The 23,779-nt window shown below is 36.3% G+C and overlaps 1 protein-coding gene across 3 annotated transcripts; it reads right to left on the reverse strand.

Annotated features, from left to right (window-relative positions):
* Window positions 1-4,460: 4,460 nt before the first annotated feature.
* LOC129278342 (solute carrier family 23 member 1-like) lies at window positions 4,461-22,125 on the reverse strand. Of its 3 annotated transcripts, XM_064110324.1 has the most exons (12): window positions 21,843-22,125; window positions 17,112-17,269; window positions 14,368-14,456; window positions 13,216-13,280; window positions 12,134-12,315; window positions 11,216-11,336; window positions 9,486-9,642; window positions 8,339-8,592; window positions 7,634-7,763; window positions 6,373-6,516; window positions 5,949-6,044; window positions 4,858-5,275 (listed from the first exon to the last, which is right to left on the reverse strand). In XM_064110324.1, exons 1-12 carry the CDS (start codon window positions 22,029-22,031, stop codon window positions 4,998-5,000), a joined length of 1,863 nt encoding a protein of 620 aa, XP_063966394.1. In that variant the 5' UTR covers window positions 22,032-22,125; the 3' UTR covers window positions 4,858-4,997. The 3 variants fall into 3 exon arrangements, with proteins under 3 accessions (XP_063966395.1, XP_063966394.1, XP_054770514.2); XM_064110325.1 differs by lacking the exon at window positions 5,949-6,044 and having other exon boundaries at window positions 4,461-5,275; window positions 21,843-22,084; XM_054914539.2 differs by lacking the exon at window positions 17,112-17,269 and having other exon boundaries at window positions 4,908-5,275; window positions 21,843-22,070.
* Between the last annotated feature and the right edge of the window lie 1,654 nt (window positions 22,126-23,779).

The following is a 23,779-nucleotide window of genomic DNA, read 5'->3' on the forward strand; positions in this document are numbered from 1 at the left end:
GAAATTCAAATTTAATTGAATTCAACTTTAAATTTTTGTATAAACTTTTGATGTCAAATGAATATTTGTTTCGATTTAAATTGGCAGAATCTCCACTCTGTTTTAAATGTAAAACTATTGAAAACTATTATCACTTATTTTATGATTGCCATTATTCTAGACTCTTTTGGTTAAAATTCAGTAACTTTTGTGTTACCATTAATCTGAATATTAAAAATGTGGATATTAGTTATAAAGACATTGTGATTGGTAGACACGGTGGTAATGGACACAACGTTATATCTTTCTTTAATGTATTAATCAATTTAGCTTCTTATACAATTTTTCAACAAAAAAGAAAATCAAATTTTAAAGAAATATTTGAAATTTTCTTAGAAGAAATAAAATGGAGAGCAAATATAAAAAAAAGTATTTTTTGGAAAAATTGTAAAACAAAGATTGAAAAGTCAATTTAGGCATTATGTTTGCTTACTATTGAACATGTATCTAAACATTTTTCTTGCTATATTTGTATAATGTTGTCAATTTTTATGTTGAATTCTAATGTATATCATGCTGTTGTTTTTTATTTTTGTTCAATATACAGTGACGATGTAAATGAGAACATACAAATAAAAAATAAAAATAATAATATTTTTGAAAAAAAAAATAAAAAAAAAAAATGAAAAAAAAAAATTGAAAAGGGGATACCAAAAAGTCACTTGGCGGGCCGTATCTGGGTTTTAAAAAGAAAACCACATTTTTAAAAAGTTCAATATCTGCTCTTTAATTTGATACCTCAATCACAGAAAATGGTCAAGAAATAACAAAGTTCTCGTTATTTGAAATAAGGCTTGAATTTCAATAATTTCATAAAATGAAGAGGTTTTACAGGCTAGCGTTCAAACTCACTCGACATTCCGTTTTGTTGACGATCAGCCATGCATTTTTGTTACCGTGCGATAGCTTCAGTGGGAAACCGGTGAAAACACGTTTGTTTAATGAAATTATGGAAATACAAGCATTGTTTCGAGGGATCATAACTTTTTTACTACTTGACCATTTTCTGTGATTTAGGTATCAAAGAAAAGAGGAGATATTGAACTTTTTAGTCATGTGATTTTCTTTTTGAAATTCAGATACCCCCGCCAAATGAGATTTTGGCATCCTTTCTTCGAATTGTTTTTTCTCAATCATGCGTGAATGAGGAATAATCTAAGTAATACCAGATGAAAGAAGAGATTCTAAGCTTTACATTGGTAGGTCATTTGTCTATTTTATTTATGATTAAGTTATGATAAATCATCGCTAAATCTCGGTTTCGTTTTTTGTGGGACGCACTGTATATATATATATCATAATGGTTAGTCGCGTGCATTTGAGTGTCCGAAAGTCCCCACACACAGCTTCAACACAGGGAACAGTGGTTATCATGAACGTAATATTGCAGAAAGCCGGGTATATCTTTATAACTATTAATAATCTCACACCAGATTGACAATAGTGTGAAAATTGTATCCAATCCCATTAATTTAATGTAAATATTATTACAATTAATTTACTATTTACGTCTCGCTGTTCATTTGAAAGTGTCCATGTTCACAACTCTTGCTATGGCAAACGGTCTAAAACCACCCATATTTTCAAGACGCTGGCACCTTTGTTTTCCCAATGGAATATCCCTAAGGGTAAAAAAGGTCGAGATTGATTATCATCTCAATGCTAAATAGATTACCTACAGTTTGATGTATAATACTTTATGACTGGTATAATGGTTACATCTCATTTTTCTCCCAAACTTTGAGATCTTGAATGCAGAACGTGGCATATTTCTGTGTACAACGTCACGTGACTAACGTCTGATAGTTTCCGTTCCTAGACCCTTTTCATTTGAAACAATTACAGTCCAAACAGCTTAATTAACGCATATAATGTTGAAAGTAACAATGTTCTTGTATTCTAAAGCTTTTCCTACTGATATTTATAATATAGCTACAGTTTGAGGATGCAAATGTCGAGTCTGGAATTGATTTTGATTTGCAATAGGGTCAGCGTAAGTATACTATATACTAGCAGGCTAGCATCGTCTGCTACGTAAACGAAATGAGCGAATATGACCGAAACTAACCATTATGATATATCTATATATACATATATATATATATATATATATATATATATATATATATATATATATATATATATATATTGCAGATTTCATTTTTGCAAATCTATTGTTACAATAGTGTATACGTACTTTGTCGCTGAAATACAATGAAATGAGTTTGCACTTACTGTCATCTGTCAGCCCCCCCCCCCTCTCTCTCTCTCTCTCTCTCCTTCATTTTTTTCTCGCTAGGTTGATTCCTTCTTCCGTTTTCTTTCTCTCGACTCGCTTTCCTTTTATCTCTCTCTCCCTTAATTTTCCTTTCTCTTTCTCCCCTCTCCCTTTTCGTTCTTCGTTTCCCTCTCTTACCCCTCTCTCCTTTTCTTGTTTGCCTTTTCTCTCTCTTTCTCACCTTCTTTCTCTCCCCTTTCCATCTCTTGTTTATTTCCTTGTCCCTTTCTCTTTACTCTCTCTATGACACACGCACATATGTAAATAATCACATCATAATTGTACTAAGCATTTAGCATTTACAATATTAGATTTTATTTTTTCATAACAAATCAGCCGATTGCCAAACAATATACATTTATGAATGCAAGCAAGGGTACAACATACAAACTATTACTTTATTTGCAAAAAAAAAACCCTAAAAGACCCAAAACAGAATTATGAAGAAGTCTAAAAGAAAAGCTTTTATATTGTTGGATGAACTTCAGGGCCCTTGGAACAATTTTTTTCACTTCGGGTGTTGAAGTAAATTTGACAAGCAAAAAAAGGCTTTCACTATGAAATAAAGGTCACTTTGGTCCCAAAAGTTTGAGATAAAAAAAAACGAGGGGGTTATTAAAAATTAAATTTTTGTTGAATTTTTCAAGTTTTACACCTTCCAGAATTCCTGGGGGTGCTGCCTTTGGAGAATAATACACGCTGCACCCCCGCTTCCCAGGTAAGGGCCATGTTGAAGTTAAACAACAGCCCCCCAAGAACCATGTAATATACCGTTTTATGTTAAAATAACTCATTCCATGTAAACAATATATATATCTGCATCAACATGAATAATGTAAAAGCGGTTATTTCAGATTGTATACAGTACAAAAAAATGGACTTTCGATTAATGATATCGGTTACAAAAATAGTAATAGACACTGACAGAGGTGGAGGTGGCGTGGCCAAGTGTTCGTAAGTCTCCTGACTCGAAAGTCCGGGTGGGTGTTTCATAAAGCTGTTCGGAAGTAAACAGCGACCTTTTTGACGACTGATGGACCTTTCTTACGCGCTAAATCATTTACCACAAGAAAGGATCACCAGTCGTTCTTAAAGTCACTCTTAACTTTATATACGAACAGCTTAATTTACGAAACGGCCCCCATGGATCGATCCTTGATTCCTTGGCCTCGGCATCTACACCCGTGAGTAAGGCATTTAATCAATAACGCTCTGTTATCCTATACATTCAAATAAAGTGAAATGATACACACATTCTTGGTAACCAGTGACGGACCGTGGGTCACGGCACTGGGTGGAGGCACCAGCAATTTTTTTTAAGTCACTTAGTGGGCGCGCGAAGCGCACTCAATAGCCAGGTATACTTACCTAATAGAGACAAGGACTGTGACATTAAACGGATATGTATCTCACTAATCACATAACACAAGCGCGAGCTGATTTTTTTTTTATTCAGAACAAAAAAGAGGCATTATAAGAAAAATTTTGTAATTATGATACGTACCTGTCTCATTTAACAAACAATGCGAGCGCAACGCGCGAGCTTTATTGTTTGTATGTATTGACCCCACAGACGTTTTAAGGACTACTTTTGTTTTAGCAATTCATGAAGAGCATACATATCTCACTATAGTCATCTAATGCGAGCGCCAAGCGCTTGCTGATTTTTTTTTTAGAATTAAACCCTAAACACATGAAGCACTTTTTGTATTCATTGTAATCATGAATATGATCGGTATCTCAATGAAAATCAACTATTGCGAGCCGAAAAATTTTGAAATCTAGCCCAGAAGAGGGGCATTCTAAGGCTTGTTTGTAGGAATTCATTAAGACCATGCGTATTTCACTAACCAAATCATACGAGCGTGAAGCGCGAGCTGATTTTTTTTAATATTTAGACCAAAAAGGGGCATTTCAAGTGTGTGTGTATTTGAGTTTTGTCAGACGTGTATCAATCAGATATGATTATTTACGTCTGGGACCGACCTTTAACGTCACCATTCGAAAGACGTGACCAGGGCTCGAACCTCGAACCTCTGCATCAATTTGTAACTTCCCCACAGCTTGGATTACAGGCGCACGCCACAACGCCCAGTCAAGGACTGTTTTAGGAATTCATGAAGAGTAGATATTTCACCAATTCACTAGTGCGGGCGTAAGCACAGACTGGAAATGTTTTATATTTAGAATTCAGACCTTGAAAGGGGGCAACCACTTTAAGTAGGCCTACTCACTACATAAAATAAAAACTCGAAGAGCGAGGAATAATGTGTACATTGACTTGAAAACGAGATGTTTAATCCCCTTGAAAAGGAATATTCATCTCATTAAACAAACGGCACCAAGAGTGATGAACACAATAGGCACTAAACAAATTATATTTCATAAATTAATGAAATATATTTCTAATGTATTGTAATATAATATACATGTATATATAACATAATGCAATGTACTATGATTTCTTCGACCCCACTACATTTCTTTTTCTTTCTCCCTCTTTTTCTTCTTTCCCCGTTTTGTTTTGGGTCCAGCCTATTGGGGCGGGGGCACATGCCTTCCCCCCGTAGTTACGCCACTGTTGGTAATTATGTGCGCGCTTGTAAAAAAAACAACAACACACACACATAGAGTTATTTGTTTTAAGTATGAACCTCAAGTCCTATGATGTAAAAAAAAATCACACATTCTTTTCCCTCTTTGAGAAGCACTTAGGCAGTGACACCCTGTATCCTCCAAATGTTGGACAAAACGGAATATACTTGGTCCAACTCGCTCTCCTGACCAATGGCATCCCAAATGGAAAGTCGTAGCATTTGTTGACGTATGAAGCGATTTCCTTCTGAAGAGCCCTGTCTCCATAGTCTGAGGGGTTGTCGTCCGGAGCACCTTTGGAATCGGTCGGTTCCATTCCTTGCAAGTGATGAAACTGAACAAGACCCCTTTCTTCTGGAGTCCCTATATCAATTAAAAGGAAAAAACAACACTGGACTTGACCATTCCTTACGACGCGACGCATTCATAAGTTGGATTGCAATGACTGACACTTCTAGAAAGAGAAAAAAAAAATGCGTTTGCCATCCACATCATGAGAGGACGAATGCACAAGTTCGAATTTGACAAGTGTGACGAAAATGCATACCGAGTACTTGCGAGAGAATATACAGCGAAATCATATGTCTTGATTAATATTTCTAGGCGTCAATTGTTATGTTTTTATTCCACCAGTGACAAACCATATAACGACTTGTCTATCACACTGAAAAATCCTTTGCACTATACAGTTGCTTACTTCTCTCAAAATACATCTTTGATAGAACTTTATCAAACCTACTTTAAAGTTTTATTTTCCAGGAAGTGATTAATCGAGAATATTAGAACACATTTCTAATGTGGTTATTTACAGCAATTTCATGGTTGCGTAACTATTTTAGTTTAAGTTAAGACAAAACGAAAGAACCTTGCTTTTTTTAGGAAGGCGGTGGGTACTGTGCTGTATTGGTTTACACACGAGCGACCAGAAAAAAAAGAGTTTAGATAGTGTTTTCTGGTGAGTACGCGACACACTCGTGTCTCCTTTTGGGTGAAAAAAAAATACAACAGAAAAAAGAAAATCTCAGAAAATACAAACCTGGTATTGTGTTATCAAGTACAAAGCCAGTGGCTCCTCCTATGAACATGCTTGTCCCAAGAATTATAATCAACATTTCGTCAAAAACCTCCGACCCTGCGATAAGGAATTACGATTTAATCAGAATTTTAGACCTACATTCAAATAAGAATCATTCTCTCTATTTATGAATATGCAGTATACTGTATGTATATATATATATATATATATATATATATACATATATATATATATAAATATATATACATACTCGTGTCTCCTCTTAATTTCCCTCATTTTCAAACAACGTCATTTTCATTCAACTTACAGTTTGATTTCGGGTAATGAGATGAGGGCTGTAACAATTTTATCCGAGATATTAAATATCAATGTACATTATACGTTTGCTTTTAAATTGTGTAAATACTCGTTTCAAATAATCCACCTGTATTGATTTTGTCTTGGTTGCTGTTGACAAAAGCGGGAACAGCCGTTCCCATGTAGAGTGCGAACCCAAGAATGAATAAGTTCCTGGGGGAGTTCATATCCACATACTGCAGATTGCTGAAGCCAACGTCACTCACGATTCCTAGTGAAAGAGATTTAAAAAAAACTTTCAGAAGTATTTTAAAAAGAGAAATAGAAAATTACATTAAACTTGAAATCTTCATCTATTATTTCGATACCATTCTTGGCCTACAGTGCCAGATATGGAAATAAATCATTAAATTTGTATTCATGAAATTCCTTACTAGAAAAAGCCGTTTCTGAACATGAAGTCTAGCTAGTAACATGTAAACAAAATAACATTTATTCTATTTTTCTCCGATTAACTCACTTTTGTTAAATTCAAATGTGACTTTGGGAGAACGGAACATAAATTGCGGAATGCAACCTCGAAGTGAAAAGCATACCGTTGGGTACGTTCTGCCTAGCTTATTTTATTTTCATTTGGTGAATATGGTGTTCAAAATGGATATGGGCGTGCCATAAATACCACCCCCAGAAAAACACCCCATAATATTGATGGTGTAATTATTGTTATAAGCCGGTCTCGCAACATGGGCTGAATTGTACAAATCTTTTTACAAATAAAATAAATATATATGTACATGTATACATTAAGTTATAATGAACACGAGTACTAAACTATACAGTACACACATCACGAGGAATAAAGGTTCAGCATGGGCTTGTGCAGAATAAATAAAAACAATTGAAATGAATTTCGAGTTATATTTAGTCCAAAGAAGTATAATTTTCCCTGTTATTCAAATGGCTACTTTTTTGTTATGATTTGTTCCTGAGTATTATTTTTGTGTTAATGTGACTATTGTGGAGCGTCGTGGCCCAGTGGATTACTCTCCGGACTTTGAAACAGAGGGTCGTGGGTTCAAATCTAAGCCGTGGCGTACTATCCTTCAGTATGGAATTCATCCACAGTGTGCTGCACTCGACCCAGGTGAGGTAAATGGGTACCAGCAGGAAGTAATTCCTTAAAAAGCTGTGTGCACCTGAATAGGTAGCCTAGCTTAGCCGGGGTAATAATAATAGCAGGGCCCGCTGGGAGAACAGTTTTCGGAACTGAAGTGGCTACCCTGGGTAAATATACCGTTATTATTATTATTATTACTATTATTATACATGGTTGATATCTTTTTGTCTAATATCCGAAGAGTAAAAAAAAATGTGCCTGTAGTCCATACCATACGTGACAATCATGACGCCTCCAATAACTGGGGTTGGGATGGTCGCCAGAAAGGCAGCGGCTTTAAGCCACAATCCAAGAACGATTACCAACACGCCCATGACTTGAACGACCAAACGACTACCCACCTGAAGCAATAAAGAATACGAAAATGATGATACATGATTTTAAATAAATCTATCTTTTTATGGATAGACATTGTTGTTCTTTACAATTTTACTTGTATTCCTACAAACAAAATGATCACAACTCCCACTCACCCCCCCCCCCCCCGAAAAAAAGAAAGGTGACATCAATCTCGATATGTCCCTTTAACTTCGGAAAGACGTCGGAGAATGAAAGTCGTATATACAAGTTAATAATGACTTCTTGCCAACAATTTCTGATCCAAGTTTATGTTTATAGGCTAATTCTAATCTCAAATAACTTTGGGATATTTTAGTCAAAGTGCCCATGAAATATCACATTTCTATATCTACTTTCCCCGTTTACACAAGTTCAAGACTAAAACAAGTACATTGAATCCAGTATAGGACATATGCACTGTGTGATTGAATTTTGTGGTGTTAAGCTCCTTAAAATATGTCTATAACATTATTTTTTACATGAATTTGTAACATTGGATGAACCCTTGAATATATGATGCCGGTATGAGGACTACGGTTTGGAAATATGGTAGAAATGAGTGCAAAATATTGAATACCTTTGTTATACCAATTGTACCGATGTTTTGGCTGTACGATGTCGATCCAACGCCCGTTCCCCAGAAAGCCGAGATCACGCCACCAATTCCTTCCATCCCAATCCCCCTGTTCATGGCGTGATGAGGCGGGGGCGGTGCACCGGACAGCTTTGCGCATGCGAAGTAATCTCCGATAGATTCAACGATAGAGGCAGTGCATCCGGCTATCATGCCAAGAACACCGGGACCGGTTATCCGGGGCAGCCCCCACTGACCTTATGATAAAATGATGAGAAATTATCGCATAGTCGTGCAGCATTTTATTTCTAAAGATTTGCCATTATTTTCCATCTTTTAGACTTTTCTCCAAGGAATAGCACATAAATCTTTCAACACTTTATAGACTCAATTTTGTAGTTCTAAAACGCTCTCTGCCAGAATCCACATATTACGCTTTGTGATACCATATTTAACTGAAATGATATTCCATTTATAACGATTTAATGATTGGTTTGTAAACAAATTTGGATAAAATTGTACAAAATAGTTGAGATTTACTAAAATAGCTTTCTTAAACTTTTAAATCATGTTTATAGAAGCATACAACATGCACGACATCTACAGTGTAAACAAAACTGATTGTGTAAACCCACATGATTTTAACATATAGATCGTTTATAGTTTGGCTCAAGTTTTGTCTGAGTTCACTTTCTGACCAGGTGTGTGTCTGATAAAGCTATTTGTAAGCTAACAGTGACTTTAAGAACGACTGTTGAAATCTCTGTTGGTAAATGGTATACACCAAAGTGTTCATTGGCGATGGTTTAGTGCGTAAGATAGGTTCACTCTTAACTTAGGTCATTCTTAACTTACGAACAGCAGGTCGCTATTTAAGTTCAAACTGTACACTGCAAAAATTCCGGTGTTGAATTAACACCAGCCCAGAATCTATATATGTACACACCAGAGAAGTATTGAAATAACACCAGTTTGGAATTAAACCGATGCTGTTTTAATACTAATTGGTGTTGTATAAACACATATCTGGTGTTAGACCAAAACCAAACTAGTGTGGTTTAACACTTCTCTGGTGTTGACATATATAGATTCCGGGCTGGTGTTAAATCAACACCGGATTTTTTTTTTCAGTGTAACTCAGAATTGATACCTGGATAAGGGACATAAAACCAAGGCGTTTCCTCTAGTTGTGTTGATTTGATATCCGTCCTAGCTGCGTATCCAATCGCATTACTATCCTCGGGAAATACATCGAACACGGTCAGAATATAACAGACTAACCATGCTATCATGATGCTTATTACAACCTGAAACGGTGAAATAAGATTAATTTCACTTCATTTGCATTTCAACAATTAAATCCAAATACTCTATGATGCTTTTTGTCTCTTGAATATATGGTCTAGATTGTCTTACCTTACTTTTAATTACATACGATTAAGATTACTACAAATTTATCCTAAGGGACTTACAATTACAAGCTTCGCTTTTTAATAAGTCCCTAATTTTCATTTTCACATGCTAACTGTAATCTATAATTTGTCTAATCATCCAAATGTATCTTGAACAAAAATTGTATACATTTCATCTATTTCCTACGAATTTGTTAATTGATTATTGAAGTATTCTTATGACACTTATTCTGTTTTGTACATTTATACATATGTATATATATGTTTGTTATGTTTATTATCAGAAAATGGAAGTGAAATAAACTAAACTGAACTGAACTGAACTGATTAAGTTTCATTACACAGTTGTAATAATATGTTTCATACTATATCTGCATACAAATAATGATAAAAAAATGTTATGAATAATAGAAATATGTTCATACAGTTCTGTATGAACATAGTCCTTACTCCTCTTGAATTTATTTGTATAGAATAATGCTAATTCAAAAGCGCATAATAAGGTTTATAAGTGATGACGATAGATTAGCCCACACCGACGTTTTATTTTACTCTGATAACATTTTGAAAATAAATGACCTATATCACCTTCATCTTGGCTTTTTTATGTAAATAAAATCGCGGCTGATTGCCAACCCTGCTAAGCTTATTATTGACATAAAAGAAGATAATTTCCATAGCTATCCCACAAGACAATTATCATCATTTCACCTTCCTTTGTTGAGAACATTATTTTAACAGAAACCTATAATTTATACCGGTCCTCATTTATTCAATTTTGTGGATGAGTCTATTAACATGATTAAGAACTCACCGAGCTTATTTACTATCAAACGGAAACTCAAACTTAACCAAATTAATCGTTACAATCTAAAAACTTAACTGCAGGATGTTTTTTTTTTGTCTTAAGTGTATTCCTGTTCCGTGTTGTTTTGTATAGTGTGTCCATTGTCGTTCTCTATATTTTAATTCAAATTATGAATAATGATACTTTAAGTGACATGATCATTACCAATTATTTTACTACTTTTACGAATGCATTGTATTTTTTATTTCTATGTAATTCAAATTGAATCTTTTCCATAGTGATGTTGAGATGTAAATATGCATTTACTTTGCTGTTATGGTGGAAATAAATGAAATGAAATGTTTATCGCCATTGAATTAAGTAAGGGCGGTGCATGCAAGGGATAGACAGGGAGGACCGATCCTTTTCGATTTTCAAATTGATAGAAATAATAGACACGAATAATGGCAGCTCAATTAGATAGCTTGTCACATGGTAGATTTCGACCAATCATTTGATTGGGATCCATATGATGATTTCATAAAATTAAAAAATCATTTTATCGATAAAAAATAGTGACTAGGTTCCCATGTTGTCTTTTATCAAAATACCCGGTGCATTCCCTAGTCTAAACATATCAGCTGTTGCTACTAAAAAATATAAATTGATCTCTCGACTCACCGGGAATAATGTAAACAAATGAAACCTGAAAATGCGAATTCCTTTTGATTTCGAAGGACCAGGGCAAGGAATAGGAAATCTCTCCAAGTACTGGGAAAACAATGCAATGAGAAAAACGGTCCTGTGGGATAAGAAGAAGAAAAAACAAATATTTTTAACACATGATCGACCAAATATAAGTACTAAAATAAAGAAACAAAAATATGCCAAACAGAAATTCTCAATTAAGGCACTCAAGCTAAATTTTCAACAACCAAACAAACAAACAAAATCTATGTTCTTAGGAATGGCTTCAAAACTTAAGGAAGAAATTAACATGTTTTTTAACAAGTATTTAATTTTTTACAGTGGCGTACAGATGGAAGGGGGGGGGGGGCTTGGGGCGCTGCACCCCCACCCCCCCCCCCAAAAAAAAAAATACGACCAAGAAAAAAAAAAGGAAAGAGAAAATATTAAAATATGACATTATTTTCTCAATATTATGTCTAAATATATCACAAATTTGATATTGTAATAAAAATATCGAAATCTTGCTCACTCCTTACTTTTTAATGAATTTTGCCCGATACGCCATACCTAGCCCACTATTTTTTCCCTTTTTCCTCATTACGCCACTGATTTGTTATCTCTTGAAGCCATTGCCTTACATGCGTTGGTGATCTGCAGCTAGTGTAAACGTATGTCCTCTGAGGGAGGGCGCTATCCGATTATGCATTAGGACTATTTTAAGACAATGAACAAATTAATGATCAAGACAGTGATGGTTATATTAATGATGAAATTAGATAGAAACGAATGATGATAATTTTATAATGATAATTATGATAATAACAATTTTTCAAATCTTAAAATAATAATAATAATGGAAACAAATAAGGATATTAAAAAATACTTTACAAACGCATTTTCGTAACTCACATTGCTGATATGCCCCAATGTTGGCTTGCATTGGAAGATGCCACGTTAAAGAGCGATAGACCGATAAGACCAATCGTTGGTGCTATTGTGAGTGGTCCTATGAACTTCAACAGAATGCTTGTTATGCCCGTGAAGCCCACTAATATCTCGTAAAACGAAGCAACCAGAACCGCTCCCTGCAACTGTCGGGGGGGGGGGGTAGAAAAATAGGCAGATTTTTCTTCAACGTCATTTACGTAATCACTCAAGCTCAAGACTCTAAGATCGCTTGCCAAAAAAATAATCTATTTTGATTTATATTTTTCATTCAGACATTCGGATGAGGCGAATCACACTCTAGCTCTGAATGCAAAAGAGCATTGCCCGTTTCATCAAGGACTTGCAACTGTTGTAACTTTGCCATAATGGCAACTACCATGGTAACAGGGCTCAGCAGCCAATCATAATCAAGGTTACCATGTCAGTTGACATTAAAGCAAAGTTACAACAGTTGCAAGTGCTTTATGAAACGGGCACCAGGGGAGCGTTTCATGAAAGGATTTTATCCGACAAGTCCTGTTTTATCCGACAGTTACCATAGCAACAGTACCTCTCAGCCAATCAGAATCGGGGAAAGTTTTCAGATCTGACAACTTGTCGGACATAAATGTTGATGAAACACTCCCTCGAGATCATGAGTGATCTCGTGAATCACTCCCCAGTCATATTACACTCCTCCCGGAGTGATTTACTACCGACCAATCCCTTCTGGATTGAAGTATGCATCTTTGTAGACATATTTTGCCTCCCCCCTAAAAAAGAGGGAGGTAAAATTCACTCTCGAAAGAGAAAATGTCAGGAGTGCATGAGTGACGTATTTTCACTCTGAGAGGAGTCAGTTGGTAGATTTTTAATCGTTTTCGTTGTGAATGTGACGTAACACTACCATAACTCGTTGAATTTGGCTTTCGGCACTAAAACTGTATCAATAGGCCTATGTTTAACAATTCCGCTTCTTAAAGATTTTTAACTACACAATATATGATTATAATTTGATATAGAATCTGGCACGATCCATTGATACGATTTAAGTGAATACTTACTTCTTGCATTCTATCTCTAAACTCGAGCCTGCTTTCCGTTAGGTTGGTTGCATTCCCAGCAATAGCTATTGAAGAAAGCGAAATTGGTGATAAATGGTCAAATAAATGAGCATACGGTAACAAAATAATTCCGCTAGAACATAATAATGTGTTAATGATAACCAGAGGCCCGTAACACGAAGCTTAGAATTTGATTACATTGAATACAGTGCACAATTAATTGTAAAAATCAAGCGTACGATCAATCGCTAACGTTTGTGTATACGGGACCCAGGTATTCATTTTTTAAAGCTAGATCTTGTTCGTGTTATCACCATATACCCATATTGCTCTACCCCTTTGATTTCAGCATATAGGCCTACGCCTATCAACGTATTTTAATATTAGACATGGTGGCTCATTGGCAGAGTGCCTGTGAATCGAAGTAGTGGGTTCGAACCGTGACCGAGCCATGCAGTGACTTTGAGAATAATCGTATAAGCAAGCGCTCAGCGTAATACAATCAATGGAGATGGGTAGACCCTATTCATTCTCATTTTTTGCGAACCTGCTGAAAGGGTGTCAGCTAGTTATATATCTGACGCCATTCACTGATGATTATCTCTAAAATGAATACAATATTATACATTGATTCAAACGTGACTCTTGGAGGTCTTTTTTTTTTTTTACAAGGACTGACATTTACTACGGTCAAATATCGATTCAGATATGCATCCCTGTCTTTTATTTCCATTATGGATCGGAAATTTGGAAATCTTTTGAACACAACAATAGAAGTGTAAAATGGGGTTGGGGCTTGCCAGTATCGTTATTATCATCACAATGGCCCGTATTCTGAAGTCGGGTTTTACTTAAACTCTGGTTTAAAGTTGTGGTTTAAGTATGGGAAGCCAAATGTATCGTTGTATGTTTCTTATGTTTACTGTGCTCTTTCCTGATTCATAAATGGTGAAGACAATCATCTATTTATACTTCCTACACAATTATGAATGATTTTGAGAGCCGAATGAGCTGACGTATATGATATCTCTTCTGTTAGTGATTATGTAACAATTGGCCGTCAATACTTAAACCACAACTTTAAACCTGAGTTTAAGTTAAACCCGACTTCAGAATACGGGCCAATACATCCAAGAAGATATAGCCAATTACCTGGGTCAGATGGGCATTGACCTCGTAGATTCAGGAGAGAAAACAGAGGCAGAAGAAAAGCAAACGATGGGCCCTGAACAATGGGAAGTCTGCGGAAAAATATTTGATATTAATTATGGAAAAATATAATCATATTGACTTGTGAATTGATGTTTGATAAATAGTTTGATATTGTATTGCATAATAAATTAAAGGTCAAGTCCACCTCAGAAAAATGTTGATTTGAATCAATAGAGAAAAGCCAGAGAAGCATATAGTAATGCTGAAAATTTCATCAAAGTCGGATGAAAACTAAGAAAGTTAAAATGACATTGACAAGTTTCCTTTATTTTTCACGAAATAGTTATATGCTCAATTTAGTCACATGCAAATGAGAGAATCGATGAAGTCCCTCACTCACTATTTCTTCTTTTTATTGTTTGAATATACAATATTTCAAGCTTTACAGATTAAACGATGAGGAACAACATGACTGAACCATAATTCTACATGTTCAGGGCAAAATAAAACTTTGTGTTCCAGGAAAATGAGGAAAATTTGAATATTTCATATGATAAAATACAAAAGAAATAGTGAGTGAGTGAGTGATGTCAGCAGTTCCCTCATTTGCATACTGACCAGGATGTGCATATAACTATTTTGTAGAATTAAGCGAAACTTAAAAATGTAATAACTTTCTTATTTTACATCCGATTTTGATGAAATTTCAGTGTTGCGCTTGTTGGATTTTTCTCTTTTTATTCAAATCAACTTTATGTTTGGATGGACTTGTCCTTTAATAATAGTTTCTAATTGATGTTCGTCGTAGACCGTACATGATGTGAGTATCCAGTGGGCAGTGATAGTGGCAGTGACATACCGGGGGAGCGTTTCATCAACATCTAACAACTTGTCAGATCTGACAACTTTCCTCGATTTTGATTGGCTGAGACGCTCAGTTCCTATGGCAACTATAAGATAAAACAAGACTTGTCGCATAAATCATCCGACAAGTCCTTTCATAAAAAGCTCTCGGGAGATTTCGGCGGAGAAGTCCCAGGATAGAATTTGCTTTCTTCGTTGTCATACTGACATGACTGATGTGTGGGTCCATTTTAGGTCTTCAGACGGCATGACTCCAAGGAACTTCTTTTGGGAGATGTGTTTGATAAAATGAACATGAATATTGACGTTCTAGAAGTAGGATGACTTCTGATCAGTACCCAGTAGCGTTGAATCTCATTCCTCATGTATTCGCCCATTGCTGTATATAGCTTGGATAGATCATTTTAGAGAGTGACATGATCCAGCCGCTGTGACTTGATCGTCCATTAAAAGAGGCATGCAGTTGTCAGCGAAAAGGCGGACAATAGACTTGACGTTGTCTGGAAAGTCGTTTATATGACAAAGGAAGAGAAGAGGGTGGAGCAGGGTACCTTGCGGCACTCCTAACGCTACCTTCGTTGGAGATGAGTGTTCCCCATTTACAACAACCTTCATCTGCCCTTTTGTTAGGAAATATGACAGTCATAGAAGTAAAGGACCTTCATCTGCCATTATAGGAAAGATGACAGCCAAAGAAGACAGATGACAGCTTGTGTAGTAGAACTGAATGACGGACAGTATCGAAGGCTTTCTCAAAGTCCAGAATAACGATGTCCATTTTGAATCTTCTATCATGGACTGTGAGAAAGTCGTGTACGGCAGTCAAGAGCTGTGTCTCAGTAGTGTCCCGCCCTGAAACCATGATTGAGTGGCGACAAGATCTTGTTGCGTTCCAGATGATATGGCGACAGATGATGCTCCAACTGCTTGCAAATAACCGAAGTTATAGGGAAACTTGGCGATAATTGCTGGTTTGGTGGACCTCACCCTTCTTGAACACTGGTGATACATGCGCATCTCTCCAGTCTGAGGGTAGAGTAAAAGAGTCCACAAAGAGCTTAAACATCCATGTGACGTCAGGCGCAATTTCAGATGCCCATTTTTTCGAATGATGTTAGGAATAAGGTCTGGACCAGCTGCTTTTGAGATGATGATCTTGCTAAGTAGCTTTTCCACTCCAGAGATAGATATGTGCAGATCATCAATCTCTGATTAAAGGCGCACACCACAACGCCAAAGCTATACAGGTCTATATACCATAAGACTTACCAGTGGTATAAATTAATTTCATTTTGAATCCAGTAACTACCTTTAAGGAAGGTTTTTCTTCCGTTAGTAAATGCAGCTATAACATGATCAACGAGTTTTCACCTGTGGCTGCTATCAGTCTGCTGGTTGACGTCATTGTGCCGAGATTTCGTCACAATCGATTTACATAATATATAGCACATTTTACTCAATGTGTAATGACGTTTGGTCACATGACGAAATGTATACAAATCATTGAAGGGTACATTGTAACAAAACATTGGATAGAATTTTAACCAGCACGGGGTAATTAAGTGTCCAACCAATTTGGGGAAGTATTTTACCCAATGCGGGAGGCATATTGTCCAGTATAAGGTTAAAAAAAAATAAGCAGCAATTAACTTTAGAATGGGCAAAATTTTCATCACACTGGACAAATAAAAATGCCCCCCCCCCCCAAAAAAAAAAAAAAAAAAAAAAAAAAAAAAGCCCAATGTTGGTTGGACACAAGTCATAATTACCCTCATGGAGCATTTTTACCCAATATCATTTTACAAGCCTAATGGTTTTGATTTTAGCTTGAATTATTTATGTTATGAAAAAGAAATAAGTTTTAAACCACAAGGTCTCACCTGCTTCCAAACGTAGCTTGCAGAAACGTCTGAATTCCAGATACTACGAAGATAGTTGAGATAAGCTGAGAAGTGGTCAACAAATCATTTTGGATACACATCGCTTGAGCAATGATCAGCGGGAATGAAAACAGACTGGCTACATCTGTTAGAAAGTGCTACAATTAAGACAAATATAAATATTTTTTTTTTTTCTAAAAAATAATTGTGATAATTATGGTAGGCCTATTTATATGACCATTCGCAATTCAGAATAGGCAAAAATTGAGCATCAAGTATTGAGTATCAAGCCACGATCGTGAAAACATTCCCATTTTTGAACCCGGCCAGGGCCCGGGGGGGGGGGTGTCTTAGGCCCTCAGATCTGAAACAATCTTTCAGAGGAAATCAAATGTTAAACTACAATAACATCAGTCAACCGAATAAAAGGTATATTTGGATCATAACTTTGTTTTATCTCTCTTCTAATCTTACATTCAGCCCCCCCCCCCTCCCCTCGTGCCCTCCTTTTCGATGTGTTTATCTTTTCTTACTTTTCAATTTAGGCTAATACTATATACTTCCCACAAGTTCTTCTAAACTTTTTAGCTAGTGGTTTCCATTTTTATCCAATGTATGCTATATAAAAGGTGCGGTGGTATTTTGAATAAGTCTCCGGGCATTTAACCACATGATCCAGGTTCGAATCTCAACTCAGCACTCGCTTCATTTGGCAAGGCAATAATCAACATTTGCGACTTTCCACCCAGGTGTAGTTAATGGGTACCGGGTAGGAAGAAATTCCCTTGATTGCTCAAGCGCCCGATTAGAGTAGCCGTGCTAAAGCCGGGTGATACGGTGTATCGCGACGCGTCGGTGAGTAGAGAAGTTAGTTAAATCCCTCTTCAACTAGAGGATGAAAGTATATGAACTTAAACTTCAAATTAAATAGCCGTTTTATAAATATATTTCTTAATATAAAACGAATATTTTCAACAGAAGTAGAGGAAAACGCTTGTAGAGTAGATAACGGGATATTTTAGATTTTATATATTCTTGGCTGACCGCTTAACGTAGACTTTGCTATACGGACTGAAATTTGGCGTCTATACCGAAAGTAATTTTCAAGATAGTGAACATAAATTTTGTCTTAATTCCAAATTTACCGATGATAGTATCTCACAGAGAAGGATTTAGGACTGTATTGTGAATAAGAGGGGAATATTCTGGAAAATTCAAAATTTCCCAAACTTGTGGTTTGAGGTTACAGATTTATAATGGATTCATCAGTAATCAAACTAGGTTGTGTATTCACATAATACGCCTCAAATGCACGAAATATTGTGTCAAAAAAGCACAAAACTGAAAAGGCTGCAATAATGCATTTGCTCTGTCATGTCTATGGTCTCTGAAATATACTGTAGAATATGTAGATTGACTTAGTAAGAATAAGAGGAAGAGGGTGAAATAGAAGAGGACGAAGAATATAACGAGGATGAAGAAGACAGACAAAAAGGAAGAAGGAGAAGAAGAGAAGGAAAAGAAGAAAAATAAGAGCTGACAATTATAGGCAGACATGAACATGGATGATTTTATATAATTTACCTCAGCAAATAGTAGTTTCAGTGCATATTTCAGTCTGTATGAGGAGAATGAACATGAATGAGGATTTGTTTGCATGTGCCAAATACCAATGTTTATCTCCCGCTTCGTCTTTATATATGGCACGAAAGGGAGTAAATATTGAAGAAAAACGTCTGGCACAGAACATAAAAAACATACGTGTAAATAGAAGAGATTGGATGATTTTGATTTAATATCATCAAACGGACAAAATCAACTCGAGACTGAACAAAGTTATTCATGGCCTTGAAAACGATTTTTTGTTTGACTAGGGGTGCTGATGTAAATTTGAAAAGAAAAAAAAAAGGTTTTCACTACAAAATGGAGATCAAATTGGTGCCGAGGAAGTTGAAAGAAAAAAAAAAGTTTTTACAGTATAACATGGAGAACGAATTGCTGCCGAGGAATTTTAAAAGCAAAAAAAAAAAAAGGCTACTAGAAAATGAATGTCATTTTGGTTACATTTTTCAATTTTTACACAACTTCTAGAATACCTGGGAGTGATGCCTATGAAGAATAGTACACGCAACACCCCCAACACTCCCGCTTCCCATGGCCATGATATTTATTAGGTTAAGAGATGGTTTCGTTGTTGTGACTGAGATCAAGAAAAAGTCGGGAAAAAGGAAATACTTGTAAAAAGACGAGATTGGATGAGTTGATCTTGTCTCATCGCACCCTGACAAAACCAACTCCATAATGAAACAAACTATTTGGTTATTTTCTATTTGCATATCATCCAAGTCCTTTGTTGGGCTGGAGTCGTTTTCGTTGTTGTGATTGAGATAAAGAACGAGTCGGCAAAAATGAAAATTGAAATAATAATATTCATTTACTTATATTATTTACTTATTTACCCAGGGCAGCCACACTCAGCTGTTCTTCCAGCGGGCCCTGCATAACATAATATGTTATTACCCTTCTCCATTCTCACACGTCGAGCGACTGACAAGAAGGCAGTCGATCCCATTTTTAAAGTCTTTGGTATGACTCGGCCGGGGATCGAACCCACGACCTCCCGTTCATGAGGCGGGCGCTCTACCACTGTGCCACCATGAAAATATGAAATGACATTCTTGTAAATAGACGAGTTGATTTAGTCCCATTAAAACGATAAAACCGACTCAGACTGAGAAACCCCGATATTACATTATTTTCTAAATACTCGGTTCGTTTTGAGTCGGTTTGTGACTGGGATAAATTATTTGCATTGATACCCGCATGGGATCTGTGTTTGTTTGTTTGTTTGTATTTATTTCCATAAAAAGATAAAATATATACATGCTCAATTTAACATATCATACAGATCATATGGAGGATGGCCCATTTCAGCGGTATTAATAAAATACCGCTGTTCTTCCATGGGGTCCTTTAAAACATAAATACATGCATATAAAGCAAATATACAAAAATATACACAAAACTTCAAAACTTAATTTAGTGCATGAAAAGAAAGAAACTTCACTACAAAGAAAGCAACAGGCAAAATGATTATGGAAAACCGAGATACAATTGTGTAAACAGGAGCAATATGTTCGGTGACAGGAAAGAGAGATTGATTAATTTGAATTGTAGTATGTTTGACTGTAGTATGATGGGGTGTCCAAACTTCGCGGACTTTTCAAAAATATTCTTCAGGCTTAAACTTGTTCACGAAATACATGGGGGCAGTCAAATGTATTGCTGTACACACGCGTGCCCAAATTATTTCAAATTACTCCCTAAACGAGTTTTTCTCTGTGTGCAAAATTACCCCTATACAAGTTTTTTCGCGGGCTTTATTTACACATTTTGGCCCCTAAACAAGTTGTCGCCAGAATATGACCTCGGGGAAAAAGCTTGGTGAAAAAAACATACCATAAACACGTTTTGCTAGTCTATAAAAAAAAAGCTTTTGGGGAAAAAACATACCCTAATTACGTTTGGCCCTGCGATTTACCATTGACCTAAAAAAAATATGTGTTTTTGATGACAAAATATTCATAATTTGTACAAAACCAATTCTGAAGAAATAGGTATCACATTGACGGCAAGATCGTCAACTTTAAAATCGTTGACGAAAATGTGAAGTAGGTCAAGGGGTTTCGCCGTTATCGCGATCCCAAAATTCTATGCTGATCAACGAATGCTCGCTGTGTGCTGGAACTTAAAAAACCGTTCTGAAAAAGTGTGACCTAACTTCTTTGACCTGCGCGCGCCATTCCAGAGACTTTACACAAATAATGGTTTGAGCCAGTTCGTAAAATCAAATTAAGGAGGGGTAAAGCCGCTTCGTAAAAATTATCCCCTTATTTTCTAAATAATACGAATTTTGATCTGAAATTTGGCAAATAAATAGATTGAATCACGGGCTTTTAGAATATACCCCCCCCCCCAAAAAAAAAAAATGAATTTCGAAAATTTGACCGAAAACTAGGTTTGAGCCGGTTCATAAAATCACTGACGACATTATCCACGTTCCGTTTGGTTTCCATCCGTATGGACACAGTTCGTCTGCAAGTAGTTCATCTACTAAACATGCTAAAGGCTACGAGAAAACCATCATTCTTCAACTTTAAAATATGAAAGTAGGCTACATGTATGTACCCTATAGGCCTACATATTTGATTTCAGTGTAAACATTGTAAAATAAAAAATCATAGTTATTATGGCCAAAGGGCAAATGCTCCCGTGCCATTAAAACCAATAAACTTTGTATATTCTAAACGCTGTCAAAAGGTCAATCTGAACGGGGAAAATAAAATAATGTAAAGGGCGGGGGGGGGGGGGGTGTGCTGAATTCGATAAAATATTACTTTCAGGGCACTGGAATGGGGGTAATGATGTCAATTTGAAAAGCAAAAAAAAAAGGTTATCACTACAAAATTGAAGTCACATATTGGTCCCTACAAATTTGAAAAGAGAAAAAAAATCAGAAAGGCTATTTCTACAAAATAAAGGTCAATTACGTTATATCTATCCACTTTTTTTTCGCTTCTTCCAGAATTCCAGGGGGTGTTGCCTATGGATAATAATACACACAGCACCCCCAAGGAATATCTCAGGGGTGCTTCAGCGCCCCAGCACCCCCGCTTATCAGGGCCGTGATTACTTTCCGAAAATTATCCTGAGTAATGATTTAGAATTTACCTGAAACGCAAGTACAATGGTTGAGTACCAAGGTGGTCGATCGTCAATGCCGTAGGTGACGACTCTCTGAATGTTGGAGAGGATGGTTTCAGCCTTTTCCTTGGCCACTTGAGATGTCCGACCTGCCGATGTCCCATTTCTTATCTCCTCCAGTTCAACTTCGATCTCAGCCACCACTTCGTTCTCCATTTCATACACCTTCAACTTGAAACTAACCTCAGCGCGCCCTGAAACACACTGAGCGAGACTTTTTTGTCAAATAGACCTGACCTTTTTTTACTGTTAAATGTGGGTGTGAAATTTGTCTCCAACGGTCGAGGTGAAAAATATCATTCAGCTTTGTTGATTAGGGTTGACAAGGCCATGCCAAAAGCGTTGGCTATTGATATGATTTTTCACACTGATGTACAGGGATGTTGTTGATCATGGTGAGAGTCTTTTCATGTTCAGGGGCGTCGATCATGATCGGACGAGGGGAGAGGAAGGGGTACGAGCACCTGAAATAAGAAGTTTTGCCCCGTGCCCACACTCCAATTCACGTATGCTATAGAAGATCGAGCAGGGGGGGGGGGGCAAATTCCGCCAGTTAAAGAAATATGTTTTGATTCGTGTGGATTGATAGCCAGCAATGACTATGATTATATGAGATGCTATTTATTGATTGCTTGCAGTTGGTAAACGTATATGTTTAATTTTTATGACCTTATTTTTCAATCATTGTTGCCACCCCCAACCCCCGCCTAATTTACTTTAGTCTAAAAGATTGCATTTAAAACACTTTATAGCCTCCGGCTCGAATCCATTAATTATTATTTATTTATTGGTTAATATGATTATAACGTTATTTAGTGTTTTCCATAAACATTTTACTTTTCTTGTATAGTCATATTGCTTGCAATGTATATTCATTTGTATTGATTTGTATGGTTATCATTTTATATCTGTAATTATTTCTTATGTTGTATTGAGTTGAGAAATGAAATAAACTTGAAACTTGAAACTATTAAATAATACTGTGTACACGTCATATTATGTCCAGTCTTTAAACTTCCAGACATTGGAAAATTTGACTTGCGCCTTTATAAGCCAAGCTAATAAGGTAAGTTCCGAACCTTCTTTTTCTTAATAAGACAAAAATGCTAAGACTTGGAACAGAAATTTTAGTGTAAAAACGGGGGTCCCCTCCGCGGCACATACCCACCAAGTATTATATATACTGAGTGCCCCCCCCCCCCCGGGGGTTTCAAAATCGATACAGAGGACTCGAGGTTCGAGCTCTGGTCAGATTTTTTTTTAGATTGTTACCTATAAGCGTCGGTCTCTGACGTTAATAACGATATCTTTTTTTTAAATACACCATCCCGAAAAAAATCGATTACCCAATTACACAGCTTTGGGAGGGGGGGGGGGGTTGTGTCTCCCCTTATTTCGTGATTGCTTCCTAGTCTGCAGGCACAGACCCTGATTGAAACATTAATCAACAAGTGTGTCTCCACGCAAAGACTATAGCACATACAGGGCCTGCAGTACACAAGGCATGAGTTGCTGGCTTGCTGCAATTCAGAAACTTTACTCGAGTGAAGGGTTTGCCCAGCAGACTAATTCCCTGTCTAAAATTTCACCTCTTGCGCAAAATAAAGAATATCACAATGATTGTGTTTATAAATAGCAAACACGCCGGCCGGATATCAAAGGTCGAAACTGGTAACGACAAATGTTGATAGATAAAATGTTTGATGAAAGGAAAAAATATGGGATCGATCTAATAACCTGCTCTATCAGCGGGGAGTATAATACATGAATCATCATGTACCATCCCCTCTTTTATTCGAATATTAATTTATTTCAGTAAATATTGCCGGGAAATATAGCGAACGTATGGGTTGGAATGTGAAATTGTTGATTTGCCTATAGCCTGTATCAATTTCACCAATGAC

Source organism: Lytechinus pictus, chromosome 15 (genome assembly GCF_037042905.1).
Source record: "Lytechinus pictus isolate F3 Inbred chromosome 15, Lp3.0, whole genome shotgun sequence".
In the NCBI taxonomy this organism is placed as follows: Eukaryota; Metazoa; Echinodermata; class Echinoidea; order Temnopleuroida; family Toxopneustidae; genus Lytechinus; species Lytechinus pictus.